The sequence below is a fragment of the Sus scrofa genome, chromosome 3, assembly GCF_000003025.6.
Source record: "Sus scrofa isolate TJ Tabasco breed Duroc chromosome 3, Sscrofa11.1, whole genome shotgun sequence".
Classification (NCBI taxonomy): Eukaryota; Metazoa; Chordata; class Mammalia; order Artiodactyla; family Suidae; genus Sus; species Sus scrofa.
The window spans coordinates 42,192,979-42,219,845 of record NC_010445.4 but is presented as its reverse complement, the minus strand read 5'-3'; the positions used below and the strand labels follow the sequence as shown (position 1 = coordinate 42,219,845).

The 26,867-nt window shown below is 38.8% G+C and overlaps 2 protein-coding genes across 11 annotated transcripts in view; one reads left to right on the top strand and one right to left on the bottom strand.

Annotated features, from left to right (window-relative positions):
- The window catches only part of ECM2 (extracellular matrix protein 2), a 38,501-nt gene extending 23,901 nt beyond the window's left edge, over positions 1 to 14,600 (top strand). For 4 of the 6 annotated variants that reach the window (XM_021086993.1, XM_013995778.2, XM_021086992.1 and 1 more), the window contains 4 exons: positions 4,582 to 4,739; positions 7,830 to 7,969; positions 9,311 to 9,637; positions 13,444 to 14,599. In XM_021086993.1, coding sequence (XP_020942652.1) covers positions 4,582 to 4,739; positions 7,830 to 7,969; positions 9,311 to 9,637; positions 13,444 to 13,612 — 794 coding nt within the window. In that variant the 3' untranslated portion in view covers positions 13,613 to 14,599. Of the gene's footprint in view, positions 1 to 4,581; positions 4,740 to 7,829; positions 7,970 to 9,310; positions 9,638 to 13,443 lie in introns of all 6 variants that reach the window. The other 2 variants (XM_013995777.2, XM_021086991.1) reach the window with 1 other exon arrangement.
- CENPP (centromere protein P) overlaps positions 1 to 26,867 on the bottom strand; it is a 256,672-nt gene that overhangs the window by 89,900 nt on the left and 139,905 nt on the right.

Sequence of the window (26,867 nt, the reverse complement as noted above, 5' to 3'; positions counted from 1 at the left end):
AGGATTAAAACAATTCAATTATTTCCTTTCACTCCTCAAAAAAATTCATAAGGACAAAACAGTTCTGGTGATGGGAAAAAAAACAATAATGAGAATGCCAAATCTGAGGATTACGGAGTTATGGACATACTCTATTTCCAGATGGATTTCAGGGTACACATGAAAAACAATAAACACAAATTTCGAAGGGCTTTTGTCATATGGAAAAGACATTAGAAGGTTCAATCTCTAACAGCTAGGTGAAACAGACCAAAGGAACACTTAACTTAAAACAAGTGTTCTAATGGGCTGTGTGTCAACTACATGTGAGATAAAACTGTGCTATCAAAATGACATATAAGTCCTTAATTGGAAGGTGCTCTCACACATTCCTTCAACTGCTTCTCCACACGTACTACTGCCTCATGAAAAAGTTTCCTTATCCCCGAGGGCTGACTGTGATCCAGGGTGAACTGGCTTCCTACTCCCTCCCTTGCTCCACAGTCTGAGCACCTCAGAGGCTTCAGCCTTGTGCAGGCGGTCAGTGAGGAGGCTTTGCACTGTCGTTTTGGCCAGAGAGGCCCCTGCAATCTGCGTGGCCTGAGAACCCTCTTCTGTCTGGGCTGTGTTCACAGCACTGCTCCAATCTAGTCTCTTGGGTACTGGGTTCTAAGTTCTGCTTCAATGCTGACCCCTCAGCTCCTGTGAGTCCCATAGCAGTGGATGGTCAGGCTGGCTGGCAGTGAGCAAGGCAAGTCCGAGCTTAAGCCACCGCCAGGGCTGTGATACTCCTCATTCTGGGTGGAAACTGCTGACTTGACCATTAGTGGCCTGTAGCACTTCTGGTGTCTTCCTCATGACCTTTCAAATTCTACAGAGTTCCAGAGAAGTGGGCAAGAAGGGCATCCCAGGGAGAGAAGAAGCAGTGTGTACCAAGGTGTGAAGAATCAAACAATTTGAAAGCTATGGGAAATGCATATAGTTTCACGAATCTGGGATACAGGGTATGAATGGGAAATGACGGGCAAGAGATGGTGTGAAAAGGTGGACAGGAACCGCACAGCAGAGAGCGAGTGGCATGTGCTATGCCAAGGTGCTTGCTGTGAGTTCATCCAGGATCCACTGAGAGATGTGCACACCCACTACAGATAAAAGGAAGGTCTTATAATTGACCTTCCTTCTTATAATTGAGGGGACAGTGAAAAGATAGAAGGAGGGGATAGCAGAAGAAAACTAGACATGCTAAAAAATGTTCCTGTTTTTTTTAATGATGAAAACAAACCAAAATCCATGATCATTTTGTCCCCTCTATCAATGATGGTGTCAGAATATCCATAAGATCAAGTTCTCACACAAATCTATCCATGTCTATGATCTGTCATGTAGTTCCCACACCCCACCATGGAAAAAGTACTTCCTACCGACCTCTTGTTAATAAATCCTCTTTCTACCCCAAGTCTAACCTAACCATAAGAACCTACTCTACCTCCATCCTATTGCCTATAACATATAGAAACATACATACATGTGTGTTTTTTACACATACAATGTACACATAAACCAGAGAATAACTGTAAAGTAATGTAGAATATCATTAATTTGCATTGTCCATTTTTTTTTCTCTTGCAAGGTCATATAATGACCATTAGTCTACTTTTATTATCTATTTTTCTCTTAAAAAAACCTTCTAGTACATTCCAAAACCTCAATATGGACTAGATAAAGATGCTGGATTCTCAATATCTTTAGTTGTGGAAATTAGAGTTTTAGATATATGAAGAAACAGAACCACTTAATCATAGTTGACTAGATGGCCTCCATACTTCCTGTCTCTCTGCCCTTCAGCTGATTTTTAATACCACCAGCAGTTTAATATTTTGTCATGCTATTCCCAGTCCAAAGGCTCTGGCCTAGAGAAGGAAAGCCAGACCTTATTGTTTAGTGCATAAAAGCACTACCTGTGCTGCCTCAACAACTATCATCCACTCTTGTAGTTGGGCCCCTCCAGGGTTGGTCTCTTTCCTACTCCTGAGCACACCTATGTGGGTTCACACCTCCATGTGTTCACTTGGCTGCCTCACCCTCCATTTCTACCTACATCTTTCTCTTTTGAGAACCTAACTGACCTGCACTTCGATACTCAAGTCTATACTTCCTTCTTCTCCTTGTCATCTAGAATTTGTACTCCTGATGCTTACATTTAGACTATGCCTTGCTCCTCTAACATACCTAAGAGTAGGCTCTAAGTTGCACAGAGCATTTCAATGTAACACCCGTGACTTGAATTGAATATGAAAACATCCCCTTTTCTGGAAATCTTGGCTACTGAACAAGCTCCAAAGTTATGCCCTGAATGTTTGACTCAGATGCCTCTGGGTATCATCACTGCTGCCTTTCTCCTTTGAGTTTCCAGTTGACCTGATCATACCACTCCTGAGACCAGCAGAAACAATATAGAGAAAAAGTTGTTTGTATAAAGGCCTTTTTTGGTAGCTCAATCTGAATGTGTGGAGTATTTTTGATTACTCTCCTTTCAAAATATCCAACCGGTTGCACTCTGCCAGGAAGTGAACACTGCAATGGGAATTCACTGCTGTAACTCCCTTGCTCAGAGACTGAAGGTTTGTGAGGCAAAGAGTACTCTTTCTATATCCTGGAAAAAGGAACCACTCATTGCATTACACTCCCCACATGCCCCCGATTATGCCATTTCATACCTATTTGTCTTTTCAAGTACTTTGAATATCCTTCTACAACCTTCTACTTCTCATCCAAGTATACTGTGTTCCAAGTCCCTGCTTGGCCACTGCTGCCTCTGTGGGGTACCTCGGCACCCACCTTCCTCTGGTTTTTGTTCCTGATACAAACTTTCTTTTCCATATTGTACATTATTGCCTCCCCTTGTCATAGATTAATTGACAATAAGTGTGTGCATTTATTTCTGGACTCTCCACTTTTCCACTGATCAATGGTCTGTTTTTGTGCCAGTACCATACTGTTTCAATTACTGTAGCTTTGTACTATAGTTTGAAACCAGGAAGTGTGATGTCTCCAGATTTGTTCTTGTTTCTCAAGTTTGTTTTGGATATTTGGGGTCTTTTGTATTTCCATACAAATTGTAGAATTATTTGTTCTAGTTCTGTGAAAAAAGGTCACTGGTATTTTGATAGGGATTACACCAAATCTGTAGATTGCCTTAGAGAATGTGGTCATTTAAACAGTATTCTTCCAATCCATGCATATGGTATATCTTTCCATTTGTTTGTGTCTTCAATTGCTTTTATCAATGTCTTATAGTTTTCTGAGTACAGGTCTTTTACCTCTTTGTTTAGGTTTTAATTCTTTTTGAGGCAATTAGAAATGGGATTGTTAATTTCTCTGATAGTTTTTGGTTAGTGTATAGAAACTCAACAGATTTCTGTATGTTGATTTTGTATCCTGCAACTTTACTGAATTCATGTATTAGTTCTAATAGTTTTTTGGTGGCAGCCCTTAGGATTTTTTATATATAGTATCATGTCCTCTGTAAGCAGTGACAGTTTTACTTTTTCCTTTCGAACTTGAATTCCTTTCATTTCTTTTCCATGTCTGATTTCTGTGGCTAAGATTTCCAATACTAAGTTGTATAAAAGTGGTGAGATTGGAAATCCTTGTCTTATTTTTGATCTTAGAAGAAGTGCTTTTGGTTTTTCGTTGTTGAGTATGATATTGGGTGTGGGTTTGTCATATATGTTTAGGATTTATTCCCTCTATACCCACTTTGTTGAGAGTTTTTATCATAAATGGACATTGAATTTTGTCAAAATCTTTTTCTGCATCTAGTGAGATGATCATATGATTCTATTCTTCAATTTGTTAAATGTGGTATATATCACAGTGATTTACTGGTGGATATTAAACCATCCTTGCATCCTTGGGATAAATCCCACTTGATCACAGCGATGATCCTTTTAATGATCCTTTTAATGAATTGTTGAATTTGGTTTGCTAATATTTCATTGAGGTTTTCTGTGTATGTGTTCAGTGATATTTACCTATAATTTGTTTGTGTGTGGTGTTTTTTTGGTTCTTGTATGAGAGTTACATACTTTCACCATACAGCAAAACAATGATTTCTCTACGGGCCTACCTCTCCTGGACCATGCATTCAGCATTGAGTGCTGGCTGAACTGAGCATTTGGGATGTGCAAAGTACTTGGGAAAATGTTCTATGGGAGGATACAAAGAAGCTACAACAGTCCTCCAAATAAAATGAATATTTCACATAACATTTTGAAAGGCTATAGAACTGCATGGGTTTTTTGTTTGTTTGTTTGTTTTTTCTTTTTTCTTTTTAGGGCTGCACCCATGACATATTGAGGTTCCCAGGCTAGAGGTCCAACTGGAGCTATAACTGCTGGCCCACACCACAGCCACACCAGATCTGTGACCTACACCACAGCTCATGGCAACGCTGGATCCTTAACCCACTGAACAAGGCCAGGGATTGAACCTGCAACCTCATGGTTCCTAGTTGGATTTGTTTCCACTGCGCCACAATAGGAACTCCTAGAATTGCATGTTTTTTTAATTATCCTAATAACCCAATAATTTTTTTTATAGACTTAAATCAATTGGTCACCTTAGAATTGGAAGGAAACAATCTCAGTGAAATCAATGTCAACTCTTTAGCTTTTAAACCTTTGAAGAGCCTATCCTACTTGCGTCTGGGAAGAAATAAATTTAGAATTATACCACAGGGTCTTCCTGCTTCTATTGAGGTATGGATATCTTCTTCAGAATGTATTTTAAATACAGTACACTATAACAAAAAAACCCAATTTATTTTAAAAATTATTGTGCTGCATATTAAATTCAGTAGTTTTGGTGCTATATACAGAATTTACTATAATTTGTGCACTGTTTTCAAGCAATACAGAATATAATAATGTCACTTATATGTGAAATCTAAAAAAAAAGGATACAAATGAACTTATTTGCAGAACAGAAACAGATTCACAGACTTTGAAAAACCTATGGTTACCAAAGGGAATGGGGGCAGAAAGGGATGGACTATCGGTTTGGAATTGGCATATGCACACTGAGGTATATGGAATGACTGGCCAACAGGAACCTGCTGTGTACCACGGAGAACTCTACTCAATATTCTGTGATAATCTAAGTGGCAAAAGAATCTGAAAGAGAATGGATGTGTGTATATGCATAACTGAATCACCTTGTACAGCAGAAATTATCACAACCTTATTAATCAACTACAATAAAACTTTAAGAAAAAAATTATAATTACTAATAGAGAATCTTAAAGTGAAAACTGCTTCTGCTGACAGCTCTTGGGGAGAGATAGGCAAGATGAACTAAGGACTCAAACAGAAACTACAACGTGCAAAAAGTTTCTTGACTTGCAAGGTAGTTTAAATTGTTCCCAGCTGGAACTGTGATGTTCATTCCAGTCTGTTCCATGGACTTCACTTCAGATGGACACAATTTCAAAGAAGGCTATTGACTGTGCCAACAGTACCCAAGCCCCCAACCCTCTTCTTGCACCTTACTAGTCCTGGCTAGCTCCTACCAAGGGCTCAAGCTCTGTCCTGTCTCCATTCCCTCTGGAGACACTCCCTCCTGCCTAGGTGTGTAATTTCCCTTGCTACAACAAGGAACACACTTAACTAAGGGGGAGGGCCTCTGGAGGGTTTTCACTGCTGAGTGTACACCCAACTTCTTGCATAAGAATAGAGGTATGGCAGATCCAGCTGACCCCCAGGATACCTCCTCTGAGCTCTGTTTCTGCCATATACACAAGCAGCCAGCAGGATGAAGCTTCCCATGGGTGGACCCAGTGAGCCAAGAGAGAGCCATCAATCTCAATTTGATATTGTTGCTAACACAGCTACCATGCTTCCTCTTTCTCCTATTTGCAGATAGTTAGACCTTTAGAATTTATCCAAATTGAAGAGTGAGGTTCCATTGCCTGGCTGTACCTCAGAATCACTTAGATTCTAAAGAAATACAGCTTCCTGGATCTATTCCAGATATGCTATGGATCATTGGAAAGTAGGGACAACAATTTATAATTTTAAAAAAAAATCAAAATATAAATAGATAATGCACACACACAGTAAAACATACACACAACATCTGAATAATATAAAAAGTATTATGTCCACATCTGACCCTCCCATTTCTGGTTTTTCTTTCCAAAGACTCTCTCAACTAGCTTGGGGCTCTGTCCATTTAGGCACATGTGCTCTGAATCCTTCCAACGTGTTACAGATATAATTTCAATGTATAAATGAGTGTCTGACTGTTCATTTAGGTTGGAATTTATACTTTAAAAACCAGGAGTTCTCAGAGTTTCCATTATGGCTCAGCAGGTTAAGGATTTGACACTGTCTCTGTGAGGATGCAGAGTTGATCCCTGACCTTGCTGAAAGAGTTAAGGATCCAGCATTGCCTCAAGCGATGGCGTAGGTCGCAGATGTTGCTCAGATCCCATGTTGCTGAGGCTGTGGCACTGGCTGCAGCTGCAGCTCCAATTCACCTCCTAGCCTGAGAATTTCCACATGCCATGGGTGCGGCCATAAAAAGAAAATAAAGAAAGAAAGAAAATAAATACACAAAAAATAAAAAACAGGAATTCTCTTATGGTAAAGCAGGTTAAGGATCTGGCATTGTCACTGCAGTGGCTTGGGTCACAGCTAATGGCATGGGGTTGATCCCTGGCCTGGGAACTCCACATTCCACAGGCACAGCCAGAAAAACAAAAACCAAAAACCAACATACAACCAAGTTTAGAAACCACTGATCTAGTTTACTCCTAAATATGTGTGAAGGTAAAAGCAAAACAAACAAACAAAGAAACAAACAAAAAAACGCTAAAATCACTTTACCCATTTGCAACAAATACCAAAATTAAGGGACAAAGAGGGAAATTACTACAATAGGGATAGAAGGTGACTCTGAATATATATACTTCTACTTCTCAATTCCAAAAAGACACCTGAATGAAAAATTCCTTGTAATGTCAAATGAATTTAACTTGAAGGCTATTAGATGTTGGAAACTTACTAATAGTTCTAGCAGACTTCACCCTAACTAACTTTTGCTTTTTGGGCTGTGCCTGTGGCATGTGAAGTTCTGGGCCAGAGATGGAACCTGAGCCACAGCAGTGACAACACTGAATCTTCAACAGCTAGGCCAAAGGGGAACTCCTTAATTAACTTTTAATTAAAGTAATTATAATACAAGCAAGTCTAAAAATGATGACAGCATGGACTGGTTGGAAGCAGGCTGACCTAGAGCTGGGGCCAGCCAGCCTGAGTTTCCCTTATTTATGAGCTGCGTAACCTTAGAAAAACCTTGCCATCTCTCAAGGCCTGAGTTTCTCCATTGCTACCTAGGAATAATTTCTACCTATTTTCTGGGGTTTTGAAGTCCAAATGAAACAATTTATGTCAGTAAGTTTTGTAAATTAGGAAGTTTCACACAATTATTATGGTATGCTATATCCTGGATAATTTTATGGTTAAAAAACAACTAAATTCATTTAATTTCATAACCATGACAGATGGTACATTTTATTTTGCTAATTAGAAAACTTGACAAGTTAACAAAATGAACTCACTTGAAAGAGCTGCAAGACTCTTTCTCTAGCTAACACTAGTGAGAATAGTTTATAACATGATTTTAGGGGAAAAAATGTAATTATAATGTATACATGTAAGGAAAACTTGATCCCCTTGCTGTACAGTGGGGAAAAACAAAACAAAAACAAAAACATGATTTTAATCTCTGTGAAATTGAACATGTTTATTGATATGAAGAAAAATAATAGTATCTTCTCTTAATTATAGGAATTATATCTAGAAAATAACCAAATTGAAGAAATAACTGAACTTTGTTTTAATCACACCAGAAAGATCAATGTCATTGTACTACGTTATAACAAAATTGAAGAAAACAGAATTGCTCCTTTAGCTTGGATAAATCAAGAGTAAGTACATAATACAGTGTAACTTTCTTAGATGATTTCTTCCTTTTGCCATTACTGAATGGAGCATGAGCATGGGTAAGTGAGAGAGGGGACAGCCTCTTTTCCCCTACCTAAAACTCAGATCCTTGCATAGAGTTCAAACCAGTATTAGGATTAGGATTAGGATGGCCATGATCATTGCTGCTGTGGATGCCATAACAGGTGCAAGTGCTGAGCCCAAGTACTGTGACCTGAGGTCTAATCACTGTGCTGCTCTCACTCTGCTGACCTCACAGGCAGTCATGAAGTTTAAGTGAGATTACCCCCATCCCCCATCCACAGTGAGGAAGGAAACTGCCCTCTTCCCACTTCTCCCTCACCATTAGGAAGAAGCACCAGGCTTCACAGTCATTTACCACTATGTCTTCACTCCTTCACACTATTTCTCTCTATCAGACCTTACAAAGTACAGTAAAGAATGTGTGATCTGATAGTGGAAGCAAAAAGCAAAGCCCATCTTCCTGGGGAGGAATCAGCGGCCTCAGACTGTAGCCCTCAGTGAAGAGGGAAGTGTGGGGGACTTGCCCTCCAGGAGGAAGATTAGCCGCACAAGAAAGTGGGTTCAGGCCCTGGCAGCAGGTGCATCAGAGCTGGTCTGGAGTCTTGTGGTAAGGGAGTAAAGGATCTGAGTGGCACAATGGCGACAGGTATCTTTCAGAAGCAGAACAGAGAGAGATGAAAAGAGGTCTTGAGGTCCAATTAGGTTCAGCAGTGGGGGTAACTGGGTCTTCATAGGGTGAAAAGTCTTCATGGAGTGGGCTGAAGCTACAGGTAAGGCTCCTGAAAAAAATCAGGTAGCTTATCACTTTTCCCAGATCTTCTGGCCAATTAACAGCCTTTTCTAGATCCCTCATTCTCACACCAAATCCCAGGTCATCACATCAAATGTAGAACGAGAATGCAAAACCCTTCAACACTGCTACTCCCTTGCTAAAATTGAGATAATTTTAGGGATAGGCAGTTTGAAGTCAGCTAGGACTCTGGACTTCATTTCTGATTCAAGGTTGACCTTAAAAATATTTGGGGGACCTCTTTGGGTCTCACCATTATCCCTGCAACATGAGTTTTTCTCTCTAAACTCTGGTGCTCCTCTCCAATGGAACCAAGCAGCTATGTGGTACCAGGTAAGAGCATTAGCCTTGTAGCCAGACCACCACCTAGCCACGCTCACACTGGGAATCATTACTGTATGCTGGGTACTGGCAGGAAAACAGGTGAGCATCCTAACCAGCTGGTCAAAACCTGGAGCTAATAATCACTGTCCTGATGTCTCCACCCTGTTTACTCTTTTCTTCGTTGCAGAAATCTAGAATCGATTGACCTCTCCTATAACAAGCTCTACCACGTCCCCTCCTATTTACCCAAGTCACTGCTGCACCTCGTGCTTATCGGCAACCTGATAGAGCGCATCCCTGGCTATGTGTTTGGCCACATGGAACCAGGTCTAGAATACCTGTACCTGTCATTTAACAAACTTGTGGATGATAGCATAGACCGAGTCTCCTTCTATGGGGCTTATCATTCTCTGCGAGAGCTGTTTCTGGATCATAATGAATTAAAATCTATACCTCCTGGGGTACAAGAAATGAAAGCGCTACATTTTCTGAGACTGAACAACAACAAGATACGGTAAATTGTGGCTTTTTCAAGAATCCATTTAAATTGTTGGGGTTGACAAAATATATGATTAAACAACCATGACATGATGTCTGGAATTTACTTTAAGGAAAAACAAGTGACAAGGTGGCATGAAACAAGAAGGGTGAATAATGATAATGATTGTCGAAGTTAGATGATAATAGATACATAAAGGTTCATTATAGTTTTTATTTTACTTTTGTAAAATATATTTGCAAACTTCCATAGTAAAAAACTAAAAAAACAAAGTATGATTACATAATACCTAGAATCTTAGAGACATGTTCAAATGAGGCTTGAAGGCAGCAGACCATGATGCTGTTCCCCGCTTTATATACAACTTCAAACAAACATTAATCTGCAGAGCGCAAAACCTAAGGATAGGCTAAAATTAAAACTGTCCATCAAGATTTTTCTGAAGACAAAATTCTGAATAAATTTATTGAGACTCAGTTTTCCTCACTTCTAGAGACACATTTTTCTGTGTGCATTCTGTCTGCTGATGGAGTCATCATCCCTGCCTAGAAAGTAGGAATGTCTCAGGAATTAATCTGGAACACTTTGTTAGGGCAGCCAATAAGGGAGACAGATTCTTGAGGTCTGTGGTCCTGTCTTTGAGGATTACACCCCTTCCTCGTTTACATATCTCTAAAATTCCAAACACAAACTCCTAAAAAACAAGGTAAAGAATTAAGAGTTTATAGAGAAGAGGTGGAGTGGGGAAGGCTTTGCAAAGTTCAAAGTCAAAATTTTTTGGCTAAAATACTTCATAGGTCATGCTATATGTTTCCTATTGCACTGTGTCAGGAGGCATACAGTATTTGTCTCACTTCTGGTGGGATTTAGGTGGTCGTGGCCTGATAACTTCATTATAATCTTTTTCCACCACAACTGAAGTAGTGGCTTCTTCACACACAGATAATGTTGCTTGAATCTCTTATTTCCTTAGGGGTAACAAAATGATGAATTTCTATTTTTGTCATTCTTTCCACATTTGTTAGCTGGAATTCCTTTGTAAATAACCTTTTCTTTAACTAGGGCAAATCTGTTACTCTGAAAGTTAGGATAAATACTCAGTTCTTTCCTATAAACCAACCATCGCTGTCATAAGTCTGTTACAAATTTGTAACTATATGAGGTGATGGAGGTTAACTAAACTTATTGTGGTGTTCATTTCAACAGTATAAACATACATCCAATTATTATGTTGTACACTTTCAACTAATACAGTGTTATGTCAGTTTTACTTTTGTAAAATTGGAAAAATTATACATGTGCATTAACCGTGAATTAAAAAAACTATAAAATATATTAAAATTTTAATAGTCGCTGCCTCAGCAAAAGAAAAATTAGGGGTTGCTAAATGTTTTTGCTCTATTATTTTGTTTTTGCCTTTCTCTCCTGGAGAATCAATATGAACTTATAGTTTTATGGAGTTCCCAACGGGGCGAAGTGGTTAACGAGTCCGACTAGGAACCATGAGGTTGCAGGTTCGATCCCTGGCCTTGCTCAGTGGGTTAAGGATCCAGCATTGCTGTGAGCTGGGGTGTAGGTCACAGACATGGCTCGGATCTCACGTTGCTGTGGCTGTGGTGTAGGCCGGCAGCTGTAGCTCCGATTAGACCCCTAGTCTGGGAACCTCCATATGCCACGGGTGCGGCCCTAAAAAGACAAAAAGACAAAAAAAAAAAAAAAAAGAAAATGAACTTATAGTTTTATATATTAAGAACATTTCAATCAATTGCAATTATTGTTTTTAAACTGTCCCTTTGAGCTGGCTCCTGTGTCCTTGGACAGACCTCCATAGACCCTGGTTGACTTTTATATTCCCCACTCAGACCTGTACCAGCCTTCTCCTAAAGAACCCTAGCTCCTCTCACTGGGGAACAGTATTCAGAGGCCCCATTCTGGGCACCAGGCTTGTTCCTTTCCAATGTGTTGTTACTGGCCTTGCAGTGGACTGTCAGAAAATATGTATTTTGTAAAGAAAAAAAAATAGCTTATACTAATAATCCCAATTCAAATTTAACATTACAGAGAAGTCATTTTGTTTTCAACTTGTTTATCTTACACTGAAAAACTACGTTTGCAACAATTATTTATGTTTATTATAATATACAAATAATAGTTTCAAAATGATAATATCATTATTATAACTAACAACAAAAGTATTTAAACAAATTTATTCTGTTTTTGGTAGTTCTATTTATCTACAGAATATGTTCCATGAAGGATGTACAGCTTAACTACAGTGGTTTTCTTTCTAACAACATGTCAATAATCTAATATCCAGATAGGTCTTAGTTTGTTTTGGTTTTTAGAAATTGCTATTTTTTATTTAATGAATATTTTCTATGCTTGTCCCTTATACCATATTCCATCCTTTCTCATAGGTTAAAATTCTAAATTAATTTCCTATTTATCCTCTTAGTCTTTGTTTTTTGAAAATATAAGCATACATAAACATTCATATTCCCTACCCCCTTTCACAGTTATCATACAATTACACAGAAGGCCTTTTCTTTTCTCTCTCTCTAGAAAGAGAGTATATATTTTTTTCTATTGTTGACTTTTAAAAATTATCAATATATCCTGGATATCACTCTCTATCAATAAATAGTTTCCTCACACCTTTTTACAACTGCTATGTGGACATTTTATTGATAGACATTTGATTTTTTTTCATTCTTTTATATTATAAGTAATGCCAAAATGCATAACTCTGTTCAAATGTTATTTTTCCAGTCTAACTTTGGAACAGATACCTAGAAGTAGGATTGCTGGATGAAAAGTATAAAATGCACACATGATTTTGCTAGATACTGGAAAATTCCTATCCATGGGGCTATACTGTTTTGAATTCCCTTCAGTGATGTTTGATCCTACACAGTCTCATTGTCAGAACATGCAGATGAGTGTAGGATTGTGTGTGTGTGTGTGTGTGTGTGTGTGTGTGTGTGTGTGTGTGTGTGTGGCAAATCTGGGATGTGAGATTAGCACGCCAGTACTGTTTCCATTCACGTTTTTCTTATCATGAATAAAATTAAGCATCATGTTTCTATGTCATTTCGCTTTTTCTGGTAAACTGGTTACCCAGGTATCTTTTTTTCCCCTCATTTCCCTCTCCTTCTAGGTTTTTAGGTCTTTGTATATTAGCCCATTATCTTTGCTAGAAGCTGCAAATACTTTCTCCTAGTTTGTAATTTGTCTTTTAACTCTGTATTTAAAAAAAAATGTAGTTAATTTATTAATCTTTTCTTTTAGTGCTTCTGGTTTTTGAGTCACAAACAGTAAGATTTTCCCCAACTCTCCAGGGAATGACCACGCTTTATTCTGTTGCTTCATTTTTTCACATAGAGATTTTTAACATTTTTGGAATTTTTCTGGTATGTAAGAAAAGGATCCAATTTTATTTTTATTTTTTATTTTTTTGTCTTTTTGCTATTTCTTGGGCCGCTCCCGCGGCATATGGAGGTTCCCAGGCTAGGGGTCCAATCGGAGCTGTAGCCACAGGCCTATACCAGAGCCACAGCAACGCGGGATCCGAGCCGTGTCTGCAACCTACACCACAGCTCACGACAACGCCGGATCGTTAACCCACTGAGCAAGGGCAGGGACCAAACCCGCAACCTCATGGTTCCTAGTCGGATTCGTTAACCACTGCGCCACGACAGGAACTCCCAATTTTATTTTTAAAAGTGTTTTTTAAACAAACGTAAAACTTAACTCCTAAATCATGAAGGCAGAACACTACTTGGATCATTCATTTGTGACTTGCATATCTATTTTTTCCATAGGAATATTCTTCCAGAACAAATATGCAATGTTGAAGAAGATGGTGATTCAACCCTGGAACACCTTCATCTTGAGAACAACTATATTAAAACAAGAGAAATATCATCCTATGCATTTTCATGCATAAGATCATATTCCAGTATCATTCTTAAGCCACAAAATATCAAGTAATTCCAAGTTTTTGTCATTTGTAAAATACACTCATATATCTGTCTTAGTAGCATTTGTCATCAATGAGAGATATAATGCCATGTTCTATCCAGTATCATTGTGCTAGACAACCTGATTTGCCAACCCACGGAACAACCAAAAATATATCTACAAGGTTTAGTCTTCTAACAGTTTCGTTGAAGGTTTCAGTTTCACACTCTAGAAAGAAGCAATCTAATTGCAAAGTTTTCTCATGAAAACAGAATGTTGTGCACTGCTCAGCTAGACTGGGAGAATCTGGAACAAAATAAGCAGGTCCCTTGACTAAGTATTGCTATTAGTTATGAACTCCCTAAGTCCTTTAAAAAATTTTGTATATGTTATGGTTGAAGGCCAAGAAGTGGATGGCAGGAAAGAATAATAGGTAGAATCTATGAGCTAGTGTTCTGTTTATTATTCTATTGTTAAAACAATAATTTATTAATTTTCTAAAAACCCTATGATACAGTTATTGGTATGAAATTATTGGCTTAGCTTTAGTTCCTTCTATTAATTATATGGGTAGAATTAAAACGCTACTATAAAGTTAATTTCCTGGTTTTGAGAATTGTACTATGGCTAAGTATGTGGTTATTAACATTAGGGGAAGCTGGGAGAAGGGTATATGTGAGTTCCATATGATTTTTGTAATTTTTCTATAAGTCTAAAATTTCTAAAAAGTTAAACAGTTTTTTAAGTTTTTCACCTTCATTATTCTTTGCTGAAGATCAAAATTTTATGGGAAGTAGCAGTGTTTGCTGAAAAGTTAATTATCCATGACTAAACCTTGTAAATGGAAACCTAGCACATAAATTTTTGCTCGTCTAGTCACTGTTAGCACCTCTTTTCCTTGCCCTAATTTGCTCAAATGTATCATTTTACTCAGTTCAATTTAACATAAAGCTATTAGTACTCACTGTGTACTCCATCCTACCAAAACCATATATTAAAATTTTCAGTATGGGCTGATTTTTTATCTTTATTTTAAAAATAATTTGTAAAATACACATATGGAAACTATGTTGACTTGTCACTCTCAGTTTTATATCTTGAAAAAATATCAGACTAGGAACTTAAGTTCTAGTATTGGCCCCTTTGGGTAGGATACTCTAATTTTTCAAACTTCAGCTATTTAATCTTTTAATAGTTCTATCACTATCCTCAGAACCTTCCTGCCCCATTTCAAGGGTTGTTATGAGAACCAGAGAAGAATAAAAAGCAGCTGAGAAGTGTGAAATGTATGGGTGAATATACTTATTATTTCCAACCTTTCATATGAAATTGACAGCACCCAGCATATTCAACCAAAGTTGATTATTTCCTGAGAAGCTTTTAAAATGTGGAAGTTTGATTTATCCAATTTGAGCTAATGTTAATTCTAAGCCCCCTTTCTTAACACCCAGGCTTTTGAGACTATAAAATGGACAAGAATAATACCGTTAGAATAAGAATAAAGACTGTTAGAATCATGGGTCAAAGGCTTAAGCCAGGTGGCTAAGAACAGAAATAAAATCTTATGGAACAAAAAATTGAGAATTATAGTAACCACTTTAGGAATGTTGGAGCATTACTAGTTTAAATTGGCCAAATTAAATATGAGAAGATAAAAGTAAGATATGGTTATTCATTCATTTAACAAGAAACCCTGTGCAATGCTACTTGCTGTATGAATATAAATGCTTGACACAAATGGTTTAAGGCCACCTAAGCAATAAACAAAATTAGCATCAGAGGATGATAAGGTGAGTCAAAAGAATTAGCATCTGGGGACAAGAGGCAGAGGAATACTGAGATACTCCTGCGTTCATTGCTCATTCTGATGTTAAGCAGATGTGTTTCAGGGGCTGTTCTAGGGAGAGACAGGAAAGAACAGATCAGATGAGGTCTCTGCTTTCTGGAAATGCAGAGTTCCATGGGGCAATAGGTAGGAAATCAGAGACAATCAAATCAACAGGTCAATTGTGATGAAGTCAACAGAAAGGAAGTGATGCATCAAAGCATGCTGAGGTCATGAGGCCCCTCTACCTGGGCAGCAGGGTACCCCCAGATCCTGGGTCTCCAGAGTGTGCAAGCAGCATGAGTTGCACAATCTCCAGAAGCCTTCAAGTAGCACCAGGCCCAGGCACACACGGGGAACCTACTATAGACTAGGGGACACCTTGTCAGGAGCAGTATTTCTAGAAAGTCTGAAAATCAGAATGACTGATGGAACGCTTATATTTCTACTGATTTTAGAATTTAAAATATAAAAATGTCTAGCACTGAACTTGTTTGGTTTGAAACTTCATCATGCTCTGGAGATGTTTTAATTCCATTTTTAAAAAAAGTGATAGATGTTCATACAGCAAACATTCTTCATGATACATAATGTTTAAACGAATAGGCATTCTGTTTGGCTTCTTCAGAAATACAGTGTAACTACTAACACATATTATACAGTAAGGAAATCCTGGCCTAGCCATGGTCTGAAGATATTAATTGTGTATCATCTTTGCATATATGTACAAGGAATGCTAACTATATTTTCAATTTTGAGATTTGGTTTATCATAGATTAAAATATTTCAAATATTTCATAAAGATATAATGTGGTGAAAGACACACATAGCCTAGAATCCTAAGAAAATAAGCCTGGAGCCAGGACACCTGGGTGCCCATCCTTTTTTAAATTCTTTTTTTATGGCCACACTGGTGGCATATGTTAGTTCCTGAGCTAGGGGTCGGACTGGAACTGCAGCTGCAGACCTATGCCACTGCCACGGCAACACCAAATCCTTAACCCACTGAGCAAGGCCAGGGATCAAACCTGCATCCTGGAGTTCCCGTCTTGGCGCAGTGGTTAACCAATCCGACTAGGAACCATGAGGTAGTGGGTTCGGTCCTTGCCCTTGCTCAGTGGGTTAAGGGTCCGGCGTTGCCCTGAGCTGTGGTGTAGGTCGCAGACGCGGCTCGGATCCCGCGTTGCTGTGGCCCTGGCGTAGGCCGGTGGCTACAGCTCCGATTTGACCCCAAGCCTGGGAAGCTCCATATACCGCGGGAGCAGCCCTAGAAAAGGCAAAAAGACAAAAAGACAAAAAAAAAAAAAAAAAAAAAAAAGAGAAATGTAGGGGAGCCGAACCCTAATGGGCTCTGACTCCCAATTTCAAGGGAAGCAAAGGTGAGTCCACCATGAGTCTCTATCTGACTTGAGCCACATGATCTGACCCCAAGGAGCTTCCAAGGAAGAAGGCGGACTGTGCCTAGAAGCCCAGCTCCCCGGGAACTGCCCCCTCCCTTAGGCGCTCAGCATCTGTTCCACTAACCTTGTGCCAGACAGATCTGGTATGATGAGTTAGCTCTGCATTGATTATTTCCTTGCATGTGGGGAGTTGTATGGTAGATGGGTAGGATGTGTAAATTGTTTTTCTAAAAAGACTGTAAAACTTAGAAGAAAAGTGACAATTTCTTGGATCCCGTCATTCTGTATCCAAAGTAGGTACTAAAATGACTATGGATCCCTTGGTCTACACAACCAGCTCATAAGTTGTCATTAAGTTGATATTAATATGACTCCTACACAAAACAAAACAAAATCTGCAAAATTTAATAATTTTTAAAGGAAAAGTAATAGATTTATATAGGGTCATAAAACTAGTAAAGAATAATTTATCTTCTTAATATTTCCTGATGTGGACATCAGGAAGAACAGAGTATATTTTATAAACAAATCATGCTTTGACAACTGGTAATACTTAGTAATCAACTGATTGTTCTCCATAATAGCAATACTGACGATGTTTTCCAAAGCCATGATTTAAACAGCATGAATTACTAGGTTCATAGATGCTGACATAAAAGAATGAATACTCAAATTCTGCTTAAGTGAAACCTCAAAGGCCTGGATAAAACCCTCTATGATATCTATTCCACCTCTTTCCCTTATTTAGAAAACAGAAAGTCTCCTCATAGGAGAAGTATTTACAGATTGGTTATGACAGAACTACTCTTCTATCCATAGTTGAATATGAATTCAGACACTCAGTTTAAAATTACTCGGTGACTCCAGGGGCCCTTAAACCTTAGAAGTTTATGAAACATGAAGTCCATTACTTGAAATCAAAAAACAAGAACACATATGATGAGTCTGAACTGGAATCCTTATTAGCTGTGAACTTGGCCAAGTTACAACTGGGGAGAATAACATCTGCGTCGAGAGACATGTTTCTACCATCTTTTCTTAGCCTCTTTGCTTCTCTTTTCTATGCTGAAAACTCCATCTTGTCTTGCTTTACTTTACCCCATATTTCTGCTTGAAAAACAGTCACAGTTCTGGTAAATAACTTAAGCTTAAGAACAAAGACCAAAAAGGCCTAAGTTATTCATATGGTCAGCTGAATGAGGACACAATGCGTTGGTCTAGGCATGCTGGACCCCTGCAGATAGGCAAGGCCGTCTGCACAGCAGGATATGTCCTCTTAAGAATAAGAGGACCCAAGGGATCCAAGGGGTTTATGAGGGGTCGTTAGCAATAGCAGGATATGGACCAGCAAGGAGAACTGAGGTACAAACCTAGGCACACCGGGTTGCCACAGATAGCCTTGCTATTTGCAGAAGCACAATGATGATTCTCTAGATGCTATGCATAGGCAGCTAAAAGCAAGCTTCCTCAAATGCTAATGATTGTTAAATGCCTAAAGGTTAAAGCTTAACCATCTACCAGCTATGTGACTTTTGAAATAATAAAAGAATTTTTAAAATAATAAAGAACTATATCCTGCACCTACAACCCGCTTCTCACTTGATGCAATCCTAAAGAGCACAATAAAAGCAGTGTGGTTTCTTGAGGCGGGGCTCTTGGCCCCTGAGACCTTGAGTCCCAGTCTCTGTGCCTCCCACCCCCCATTCCCACCTTTAATGAAGATAAATGTCTCTGGGTCTTGTTTTATGTTAACTTTTTTCTTAAGTTTCACAGCACCAGTTCCTCAGCCCTCACCTGCTGAGCTGGTCTCGGCACATCCGACTGATGTCCATGAAGGTAACAGGGTGGACAGCAGATGAGTGTGCATTCCTTCATTGATAGGCACTGGGAAACCAGTAGGTAGGAAGGTTCAGTGACTTGCTCAAGCCTGCCAAGTCTCTTAATATGATAGACATTCATTATTCAATGAAATCAATTCCTTAGATTGTGAAATACAGTGGAAAAAGGAGTGGGCCTATCACAGTAGGAAAGGGGTCAGTAAGTGCTTTCTGTAGAGGGTTGGGCTCAAGTGTCCATTTCGGGGGATATCTTGATCTTGGTGGCCTTGGTGCTGTGTCACTGCGTGCTCATGTCCATCATATGGAGCAGAGTGAAACCAGTTTAGGACATGCTCAAGCAAAGACTTTATAAATGCTGAGTGAAACCAGGACCCAAAGAATCTAAACTTATTGCCATAGATACAGGAGTAGTTTAGACGGAGTTTTTTTTTTTTTAAATCCTTATAGGAATTCTATAAGGATTTAATTTAAGTAATTCTGACTTATACGTGTGGATTCACTATAATAACTTATAACAGCAAAAAGGGAGAAAAACTGTATTTAAAATAGCCAAACTAGAAGAATATTTGCTTATAAGCCTGTCCTGCAGATGGATTGCTACCTCAGAGATAACTCACAAGCGATAGAGTAAGAGTTTGAGTATAACCCTTGGCCAGGTGCAGCATGCTCTGGGCAGATGGTCTCCTACTCTGATTAAACCTACTCCAACAGGCATTAATAAAGGTTTTCAGAGAAACTAAAAGGCACTGTAAACAGTGTAATCATGTGTTAGTACATATTTCACCCTATATGTCTTAAAACTTTTTTTTTTGCATTAAAGTATAGTTGATATACAATGTTGCATGAATTTCTGCTGTACAACAGAGTGACCCAGTCATATGCATACATTCTTTTTCTCACGTTATTTGCCATAATGATCTACCCCAAGAGACGGGATATAGTTCCTTGAGCTACACAGTAGGACTTCACTGCTTATCCATTCTATTAAACAACACTTTGGCATATTCTAACATATTACTCACATATCTTTGCTTCAACATGCGGAACACAAACAGTTGAAACTGTAAGTCATGTTGGAATTTGGTCTGTCACACATTGTTATTTGCAAGGAGGTGAATGTTTCTAACTAGATTAATAGAGCTTAGTGATTATACAACTGAAAAATAAAAGCATGACTATTTTTTCTTTGAAATTATGTCTCCTTTTCTAAATGAAGGTGGATTTTAAAAAAAACCTTAGAGTCTAGCATATTTTTCCCCTTGCACAAAATGTCAGGAATGTGAATCCACACAAGGGAAAGCAGACTGTATTAAAAATAACACGTGATTGCACTAAACACATACTAGTTTGGAAAAGAAAAGGACTACATCATGTTATTAGAATGTCATGGTGTGTTTCTAAGTAACAGAATCTCTGTGGTTAAACAAAATTACATTAAACTATGAGCTGGTACGAGAAAATCTTTTTATAAACTGGAATCTGCTGGAGGTTCATTTGTTTTACATAAATTGAGAATTACATTCACAACTACCAAATGCATACATAAACTGTCTGAAATGCTAACTTGCCTGATATCAGAATAAAGAATGCACTATAAATTGTAAATCTACTTGAAGTCAGTAGTTCTTAACTATTTGAAGGATGGACCCCTTTGAGACCATAATGGGAGCTACAATGGACCTTCTACACAGAAAACTACATATATACAAACACTCTGCATGTATCAAAGGACCACAAAACTCATACCAAATTATCTAGGGATTCATGTATCATAGAAAATAATCCCTATGTAGGGTAACACAACCCCATTTTATAGCATTTCCGTCCCAAAGCTCCAGCCCATGCCCCCACCTCCCCGACCTGTCTCCTTTGGAAACTGTAGTTTTTCAAAGTCTGTGAGTCAGTTTCTGTTCTGCAAAGAAGTTCATTATGTCCTTTTTTTAGATTCCACATATAAGTGATAGCATGTGACGTTGGTGTCTAACTGTCTGACTAACTTCACTTAGCATGATAATTTCTAGGCCCATACATGTTGCTGCAAATGCCATTATTTCTTTCCCTTTAATGGCCGAATAATATTCCGTTGTGTATATGTACCACATAAGAGTTAAGATTAATTTAAGGCAAACAACTACTTTAGTATTGATTTCCCACAACTACTTTAGTATTTATTTCATTTATTTAGCAATATTTTTAAGGCTATAGAAAAGTTGAAATAATACAATGAAGAATATATTCTTCACCTACATTTACCAATTAGTATTTTGTCAACTTTTTATCCTTTTCTCTTCCCATATCCCTATCTATACATATACACATATACATACACACACACATACATATTATGTATTTGTGGGGCACAGGGGCTGGACCACTTGAATGTAAGTTGCAGTATCATAACGTTACCCCAGTACTTCTCTAGGAGTCTTGTAAGAACAAGGGCATTTTCTTACATAACCACAAGACAATAATCACATTCTCTCACATTATCAAACACAGGAGATTTAACACTGATTCAGTATCAACTAATATACAGTCCATATTCAGATTCTCCCAACTCTCTCAACAATGTCCTAAATTGCTGTGTGTGTGGTATGTGTATATGCGGCTCAAGATCTAATCAGAGTTTACATCCTGGCCCTTCAGTATCCTGTAATCTAGAGTGGCAATAGTCTGCTTGTTTTTCACCCTCTCATTTTTTCAAGGGTCAAAGCCATCTATCATGCAGAGTGTCTCTTAATGTGCATTTGTCTGATTGTTTACTCACAATTAGATTTAGGAGAAATATTTTTGGCAGGAATCCTACATAAGTGGTGTCACACACTTCCTTTTGCATTGTACCAGGAAGCATAAAATGTCAGGCTGACCCATTACTGGTGATGCTGAGACATCTGGTTAAGGCGATATCCTCATCTCCTTATAATTAAGAAATAGTCTACCAGGTAAGACTTGCCATCCAATAAGCTTTCACTTACTGGTTTCAGCTCCCATTGATTATTTTTGCCTAAAACAGTGACTACATTGGAGGTTTCATAGTGGTGATTTTCTAACTCTGATTCCTACTGTATACATTGGTTGGTATTCCTCGATGGAAAAACTGTGACTCTTTTGACCCTCTTTCCTTTGTTATCATAAAAAGGACTTTGCACTTGATATGTTACAATCCTTAATCATCCTTATTTTTTGAGGTACTCAAACTGGCCTTCATCCTGGCTTCTATGTTCTGTTCATAAATCTGCAGTAATCTCTGAGTGCTTTTGTGCCTGTTGGTATGATGAAATGTCTCATGCACTTCTTCAGATTACCTGGCCCTGACCTATTGACATTTTTTCTTGGGAGCCTTGCTCCTTCTAATGAAAAACACTTCTTAGAAACACTGATCTATAAGTTAGATGTGATCACTGCTTTTAGGAAAGAGCTAGGAAATTTATTTAAAACAAAACCACTACTTGAACCTATTCCTGAAAGCAAACTAACTTTTGAGGCATTCCTTAAAAATATTTGATGCCCCTATTTTTATAAATTCAACTTAGTTCACTTTAAATAACTTATGTCATTAAATAATTTTCAGTGCAAAATATCCAATAGGATGATGACAGGAGCTCAGCCTGCAAACTGCAGAAGTGAGTCCTCACCAGCACAGGGTGTAGAAGAGCAGCTGAGAATCAGAGACCAGAAGCACATTTAAAAAAGGCTGCTGCCATGAGCTCAGCCAAGTGCTGGAATTGCAGAGAAATTCAGGGCTGGCTTTATCAAATTGAATTTTTAAGATATGGTAAATCTGAACTTTGATATAAAATTTCTTGATTACTAAAAATACCATACAATCCAAATAAAACATATCTGAGGGATAAATCCTGTCCACGGGTCATGAATTATAAAGTCAATTCATTATAAACCACAGAGCCAAGTCCACCAGGAGGGATGTGTGAACATTCAAAACAACTCATAAAGTCATCTCAAACCCATGAATGCACTTCTTGCAGAAGTTTTTGTGAATGCCTACCACATACAACCCGTTATGCATAAAGAATGCATATTATTTACTTCTTAGGATTTGATGGTCTGGAACATTCTAAACCATGTATTTGCAAGGCACATCCTCTTATATCCCTCAGGGTTTTCCTGACAATCCTCCGTCTTGCTTTTTTCTTCACAGCACTTAATATCAATCTTTGAATAAACAGATGGACGAACATTTCTTGTAAGTACTACTATGAGAGACTTACACAATCCATTCCAATGTACTCATAAGGTTAAGATGAAGAGAGGAGGAAACACCAGATACTGGCTAATGTTTGTCAGCCATCACAAAACTCAAATAGTGCTAGTGATATCTGAGCTTGGGAAGGCGTCTCATGTGGCCACAGTAGCCCATATTCCTCACTCACCTCATTCTCAGTTTGCATGAGATGATTTCCAAGGTCCTATCTGGTTCTCATCTGTTTGAACTTTGACTGCTCTTCTCCATTTCTCCATTAGCAAAAGGTTAGGAAAGGGTCTTAGAAACTACATGTGAGCTTGACTTAAGCAATTTATTTATTTATTTTTATTATTATTACTTTTTTGTCTTTTTGCCTTTTCTAGGGTCACTCCCACAGCATATGGAGGTTCCCAGGTCCAATTGGAGCTGTAGCCGCCAGCCTACGCCAGAGCCATGGCAACTCGGGATCCGAGCCGTGTCTGCCACCTGCACCATAGCTCATGTCAACGCCAGATCCTTAACCCTCTGAGCAAGGCCAGGGATCGAACCTGCAACCTCATGATTCCTAGTCAGATTCGTTAACCACTGTGCCACTACGGGAACTCCATATTTTTATTTTCCACCATGATTGGAATGTATTGGGCCATGTAAGAAATTTATGCTGACATTCCTTTTATTCAGTGTTTTTCTGTTCATAAAATGTCAGTCGAGTGAATATTACTTTTCTTATTTTGTAACTTATCTTGTTTACAACATAATACTGTGCAGATTATTCATGATACCTAAAGACATTGTTTGACATAGTAACACTAATTCTCTAATATTTAGACCAAGGCCTGATGAAGCAAAATCCAAATATAAACAAACATGAAGGGGAGTTTCCTGGTGGTCTAGTGGTTAGAATTTGGTGCTTTCACCACTGTGGTCCAGGTTCAATCCCTGGTCTGTGAACTGAGATCCTACAGCAAGCTACTATACACTGTGGCCAAAACGAAGTAAACAAAGAAAACCAAACATGCAGAAAAAAATTAGGTCCTCTTCCTTTATAGAACCCTTAGAGGAACCAAAAATGGAGGATTTTCTCCTCATAATACTCTAGGGAAGAGGAGGTACACTGATGTATCTGGAACAATAACCTGCAATTGTATGCAGAAAAAACCTCCAGTTTCTTTCTAAATGGCATGTCCATGCATGCTGGGCCATCTCTGCAGTTGTGAGGTAAAGCTTCCCCCCTGCAGCTCCAACACTGTGGAGGGGTTCTGGGCCCTGGGATGTACCTCTGGTCCCAATGTCTGCAGAATAGAGTGAATAAGCCAGAATGACCACCTGCATTCTGGCATTATACTCCGGGGCCTATTTCTTTCCCTAAGCCTCTGGCCAAAGATCACAGCACATGCTGGAGGGAGACATGCTCAGGGCTCATTGAGTAGTGGAGGAGAGCAGCTGGAACTCATCTTTAGAAAAACAATCTCACAGAAAGTGCCTCCCGGGTCTCTATATAAGGTGGCAGAACCCTGCCTAGAAGGGTCATGGAGGGGCAGACACCATGAGTATAAGGAGAGGCTGGGAGAGTGACACTGTGTGAGCACAGGCAAAGGTAGAGTGTGGGAAGCACATGCCCCACTGAGAGCATGAGCTGTCACTCAGCCCCTGCCATGTGCTGCCATGCAAAAGCTGGAGCTTCACACTGGCAAGGCTTTACTTTTTAAGAAGTTGAAATTTCACCATTTTTAAATATAGAGCAATTCTACCTGACAAAAACACATACACATAAGCCTCCCCCTAATTAAGGAATGCCCAAATAGCTACACTCCAAATGGAAATTAACCCAGTTAATACATGTGTATAAATATATGTAATATATATATAAATACATAATTCGTGGCACATTCATACAATAGAATATCATATATAGTACAGGCATACTTTCGAAATCTTGCAGGTTTGGTTCCAGACCACCACAATAAAGCAAGTATCACAATAGAGTCACACAATATTGTTAGTTTCCCAGGGCATAGAAAAGTTATGTTTACACTATACTGTAGTCTATTAAGTGTGCAAAAGCATTATGTCTTAAAAAATGAACATACCTTAATTTAAAGAGAGTTTATTGTTGAAAAATGTTAACCATCATCTGAGCCTTCAGCAAGTCTTAGTAGTAACATCAAAGACCACTAATCATAGACCACCATAACAAATGTAATAATGGAAAGTCTGAAATACTGCAAAAACCACCAAAACGTGACAGAGAGACATAAAGTGAGCAACTTCTTTTACAAAAGGGGCACGCATCACAGGGTTGCCACAAATCTTCAATTTGTTAAAAAATATAGTATCTGCAAAATGCAATAAAGAAAAGCACAACACAATAAGGTATGCCTGAAATGAGAATGAGTAAACCACTGCTAACCACAATGACCTGGATGAATCTCAGAAACATAACACTGAATGAAGAAAGCCAGACCCAAAAGAGAATGCACTGTATGACTCCATTTATTACTTTGCTTGTCTTTTGTTGTTGTTTTTTTCATCCCCACGGCATATGGAGGTTCCCAGGCTAGGGGTCTAATCAGAGCTGCTACTGCTGGCCTATGCCAGAGCCACAGCAACGCCAGATCTGAGCTGCGTCTCCGACCTACACCACAGCTCATGGCAACGCCGGATCCTTAACCCACTGAGTGAGGCCAGGCATCAAACCCGCAACCTCAAGTTCCTAGTCAGATTCATTTCCACTGGGCCACGATGGGAACTTCTGTATGACTCCATTTATATGAAGTTCAGGAAATAAGCTGTGGTGTTTGAAGTCAGGCAGTAGCCTCCTCTGAGGAGAGAGTGATTCTGAGGAGGGTTCCAGGAGAGCTGCAACTTTTTAATTAGGTGTTTGTAAACATTAAGTTGTACCATTATGATGGTTATTTTTTGGTACATTATACTTCAGTTAAAAGCTGAAAAAACAAAATATTGTGAAGGATAAACAGATATTTGCCCAATGAGCACTTATGGCTGCTGCTCTGATGGAATCCAGGTTAGTAAAATCCAGTGCAATATTCATGATGCCCCAATTCATCAAGGTAACAGACATACGTATCGAACTAAACATAACTGAATAAATGGGAACATGAGCATTCCAACCAAACAGGAGGACTGCCACACCTCCAGTGCTGCACCCAGGTCAGGCCTAAAGCTCTTCAGGGGCCAGAATATGGGGCCGTCTGATGTGAGTTCCACAGAACGGTATTTTATTTAAGTGAGGGCTGGCTGCCCTGCACACTGGAGGTATAGTACTCTTTTCTATGGTTTGCTTCAATACATGCCATTTCTCTGTCAACTGGGAAGAAAGGATAGTCAGATTCTTTATGGCAGGAGGGAATAGACTCTGCTAACCCACTGGAAACTTGCTATGCAAACAGGCTGGCCCCCAGATCTGCACATCAGGAAGATGCTGGTTTGGCATTACCTAGCACTGGTAAGTCTCCTTAGTAGACTTAGAAAAATGTCCTCTCTTGAAGGATGAGATCTTAGCTGATGTGGGAGTTGTGCCTTCTCCCAGGGGTAACTGAGAATGGTGTCTTCTCCCCCCCATGTCCTCCCTACATGCTCTGCAGTCACAGCTGATATTCTCTTGAAAGGGAAAGTCCGAGTAGGCATCACCTATATCCCTGCATCCATTTCCGTATCACAGCATATAGGCTGGGCCAGAAGCCTTACACAGGCCTGGTCTGCAGTTCCCTGAGGTGCCTATGGCAAGGCTAAAAGCTTTTTAAAAAACCTCGAGACATATGCTTGATGCAATAGCTTCAGTAATCAGAAGAAAATTGATAGCATGGCTCCTTTCTTGGGTAGCTCTGGAGATTGGATTTATATTTCAGTAAGGTACTCTTTCAGTACTTTTCCCTAAAATTGACAAATATTTTGTTAGTCTATACAGAGTGAGTGATTTTAAAAATCTGTGATTTGTAAGTATTCATTCACTTAAAAATTTCATAAAGTATTTTTTCATATCAGGTATTTCTTGAAT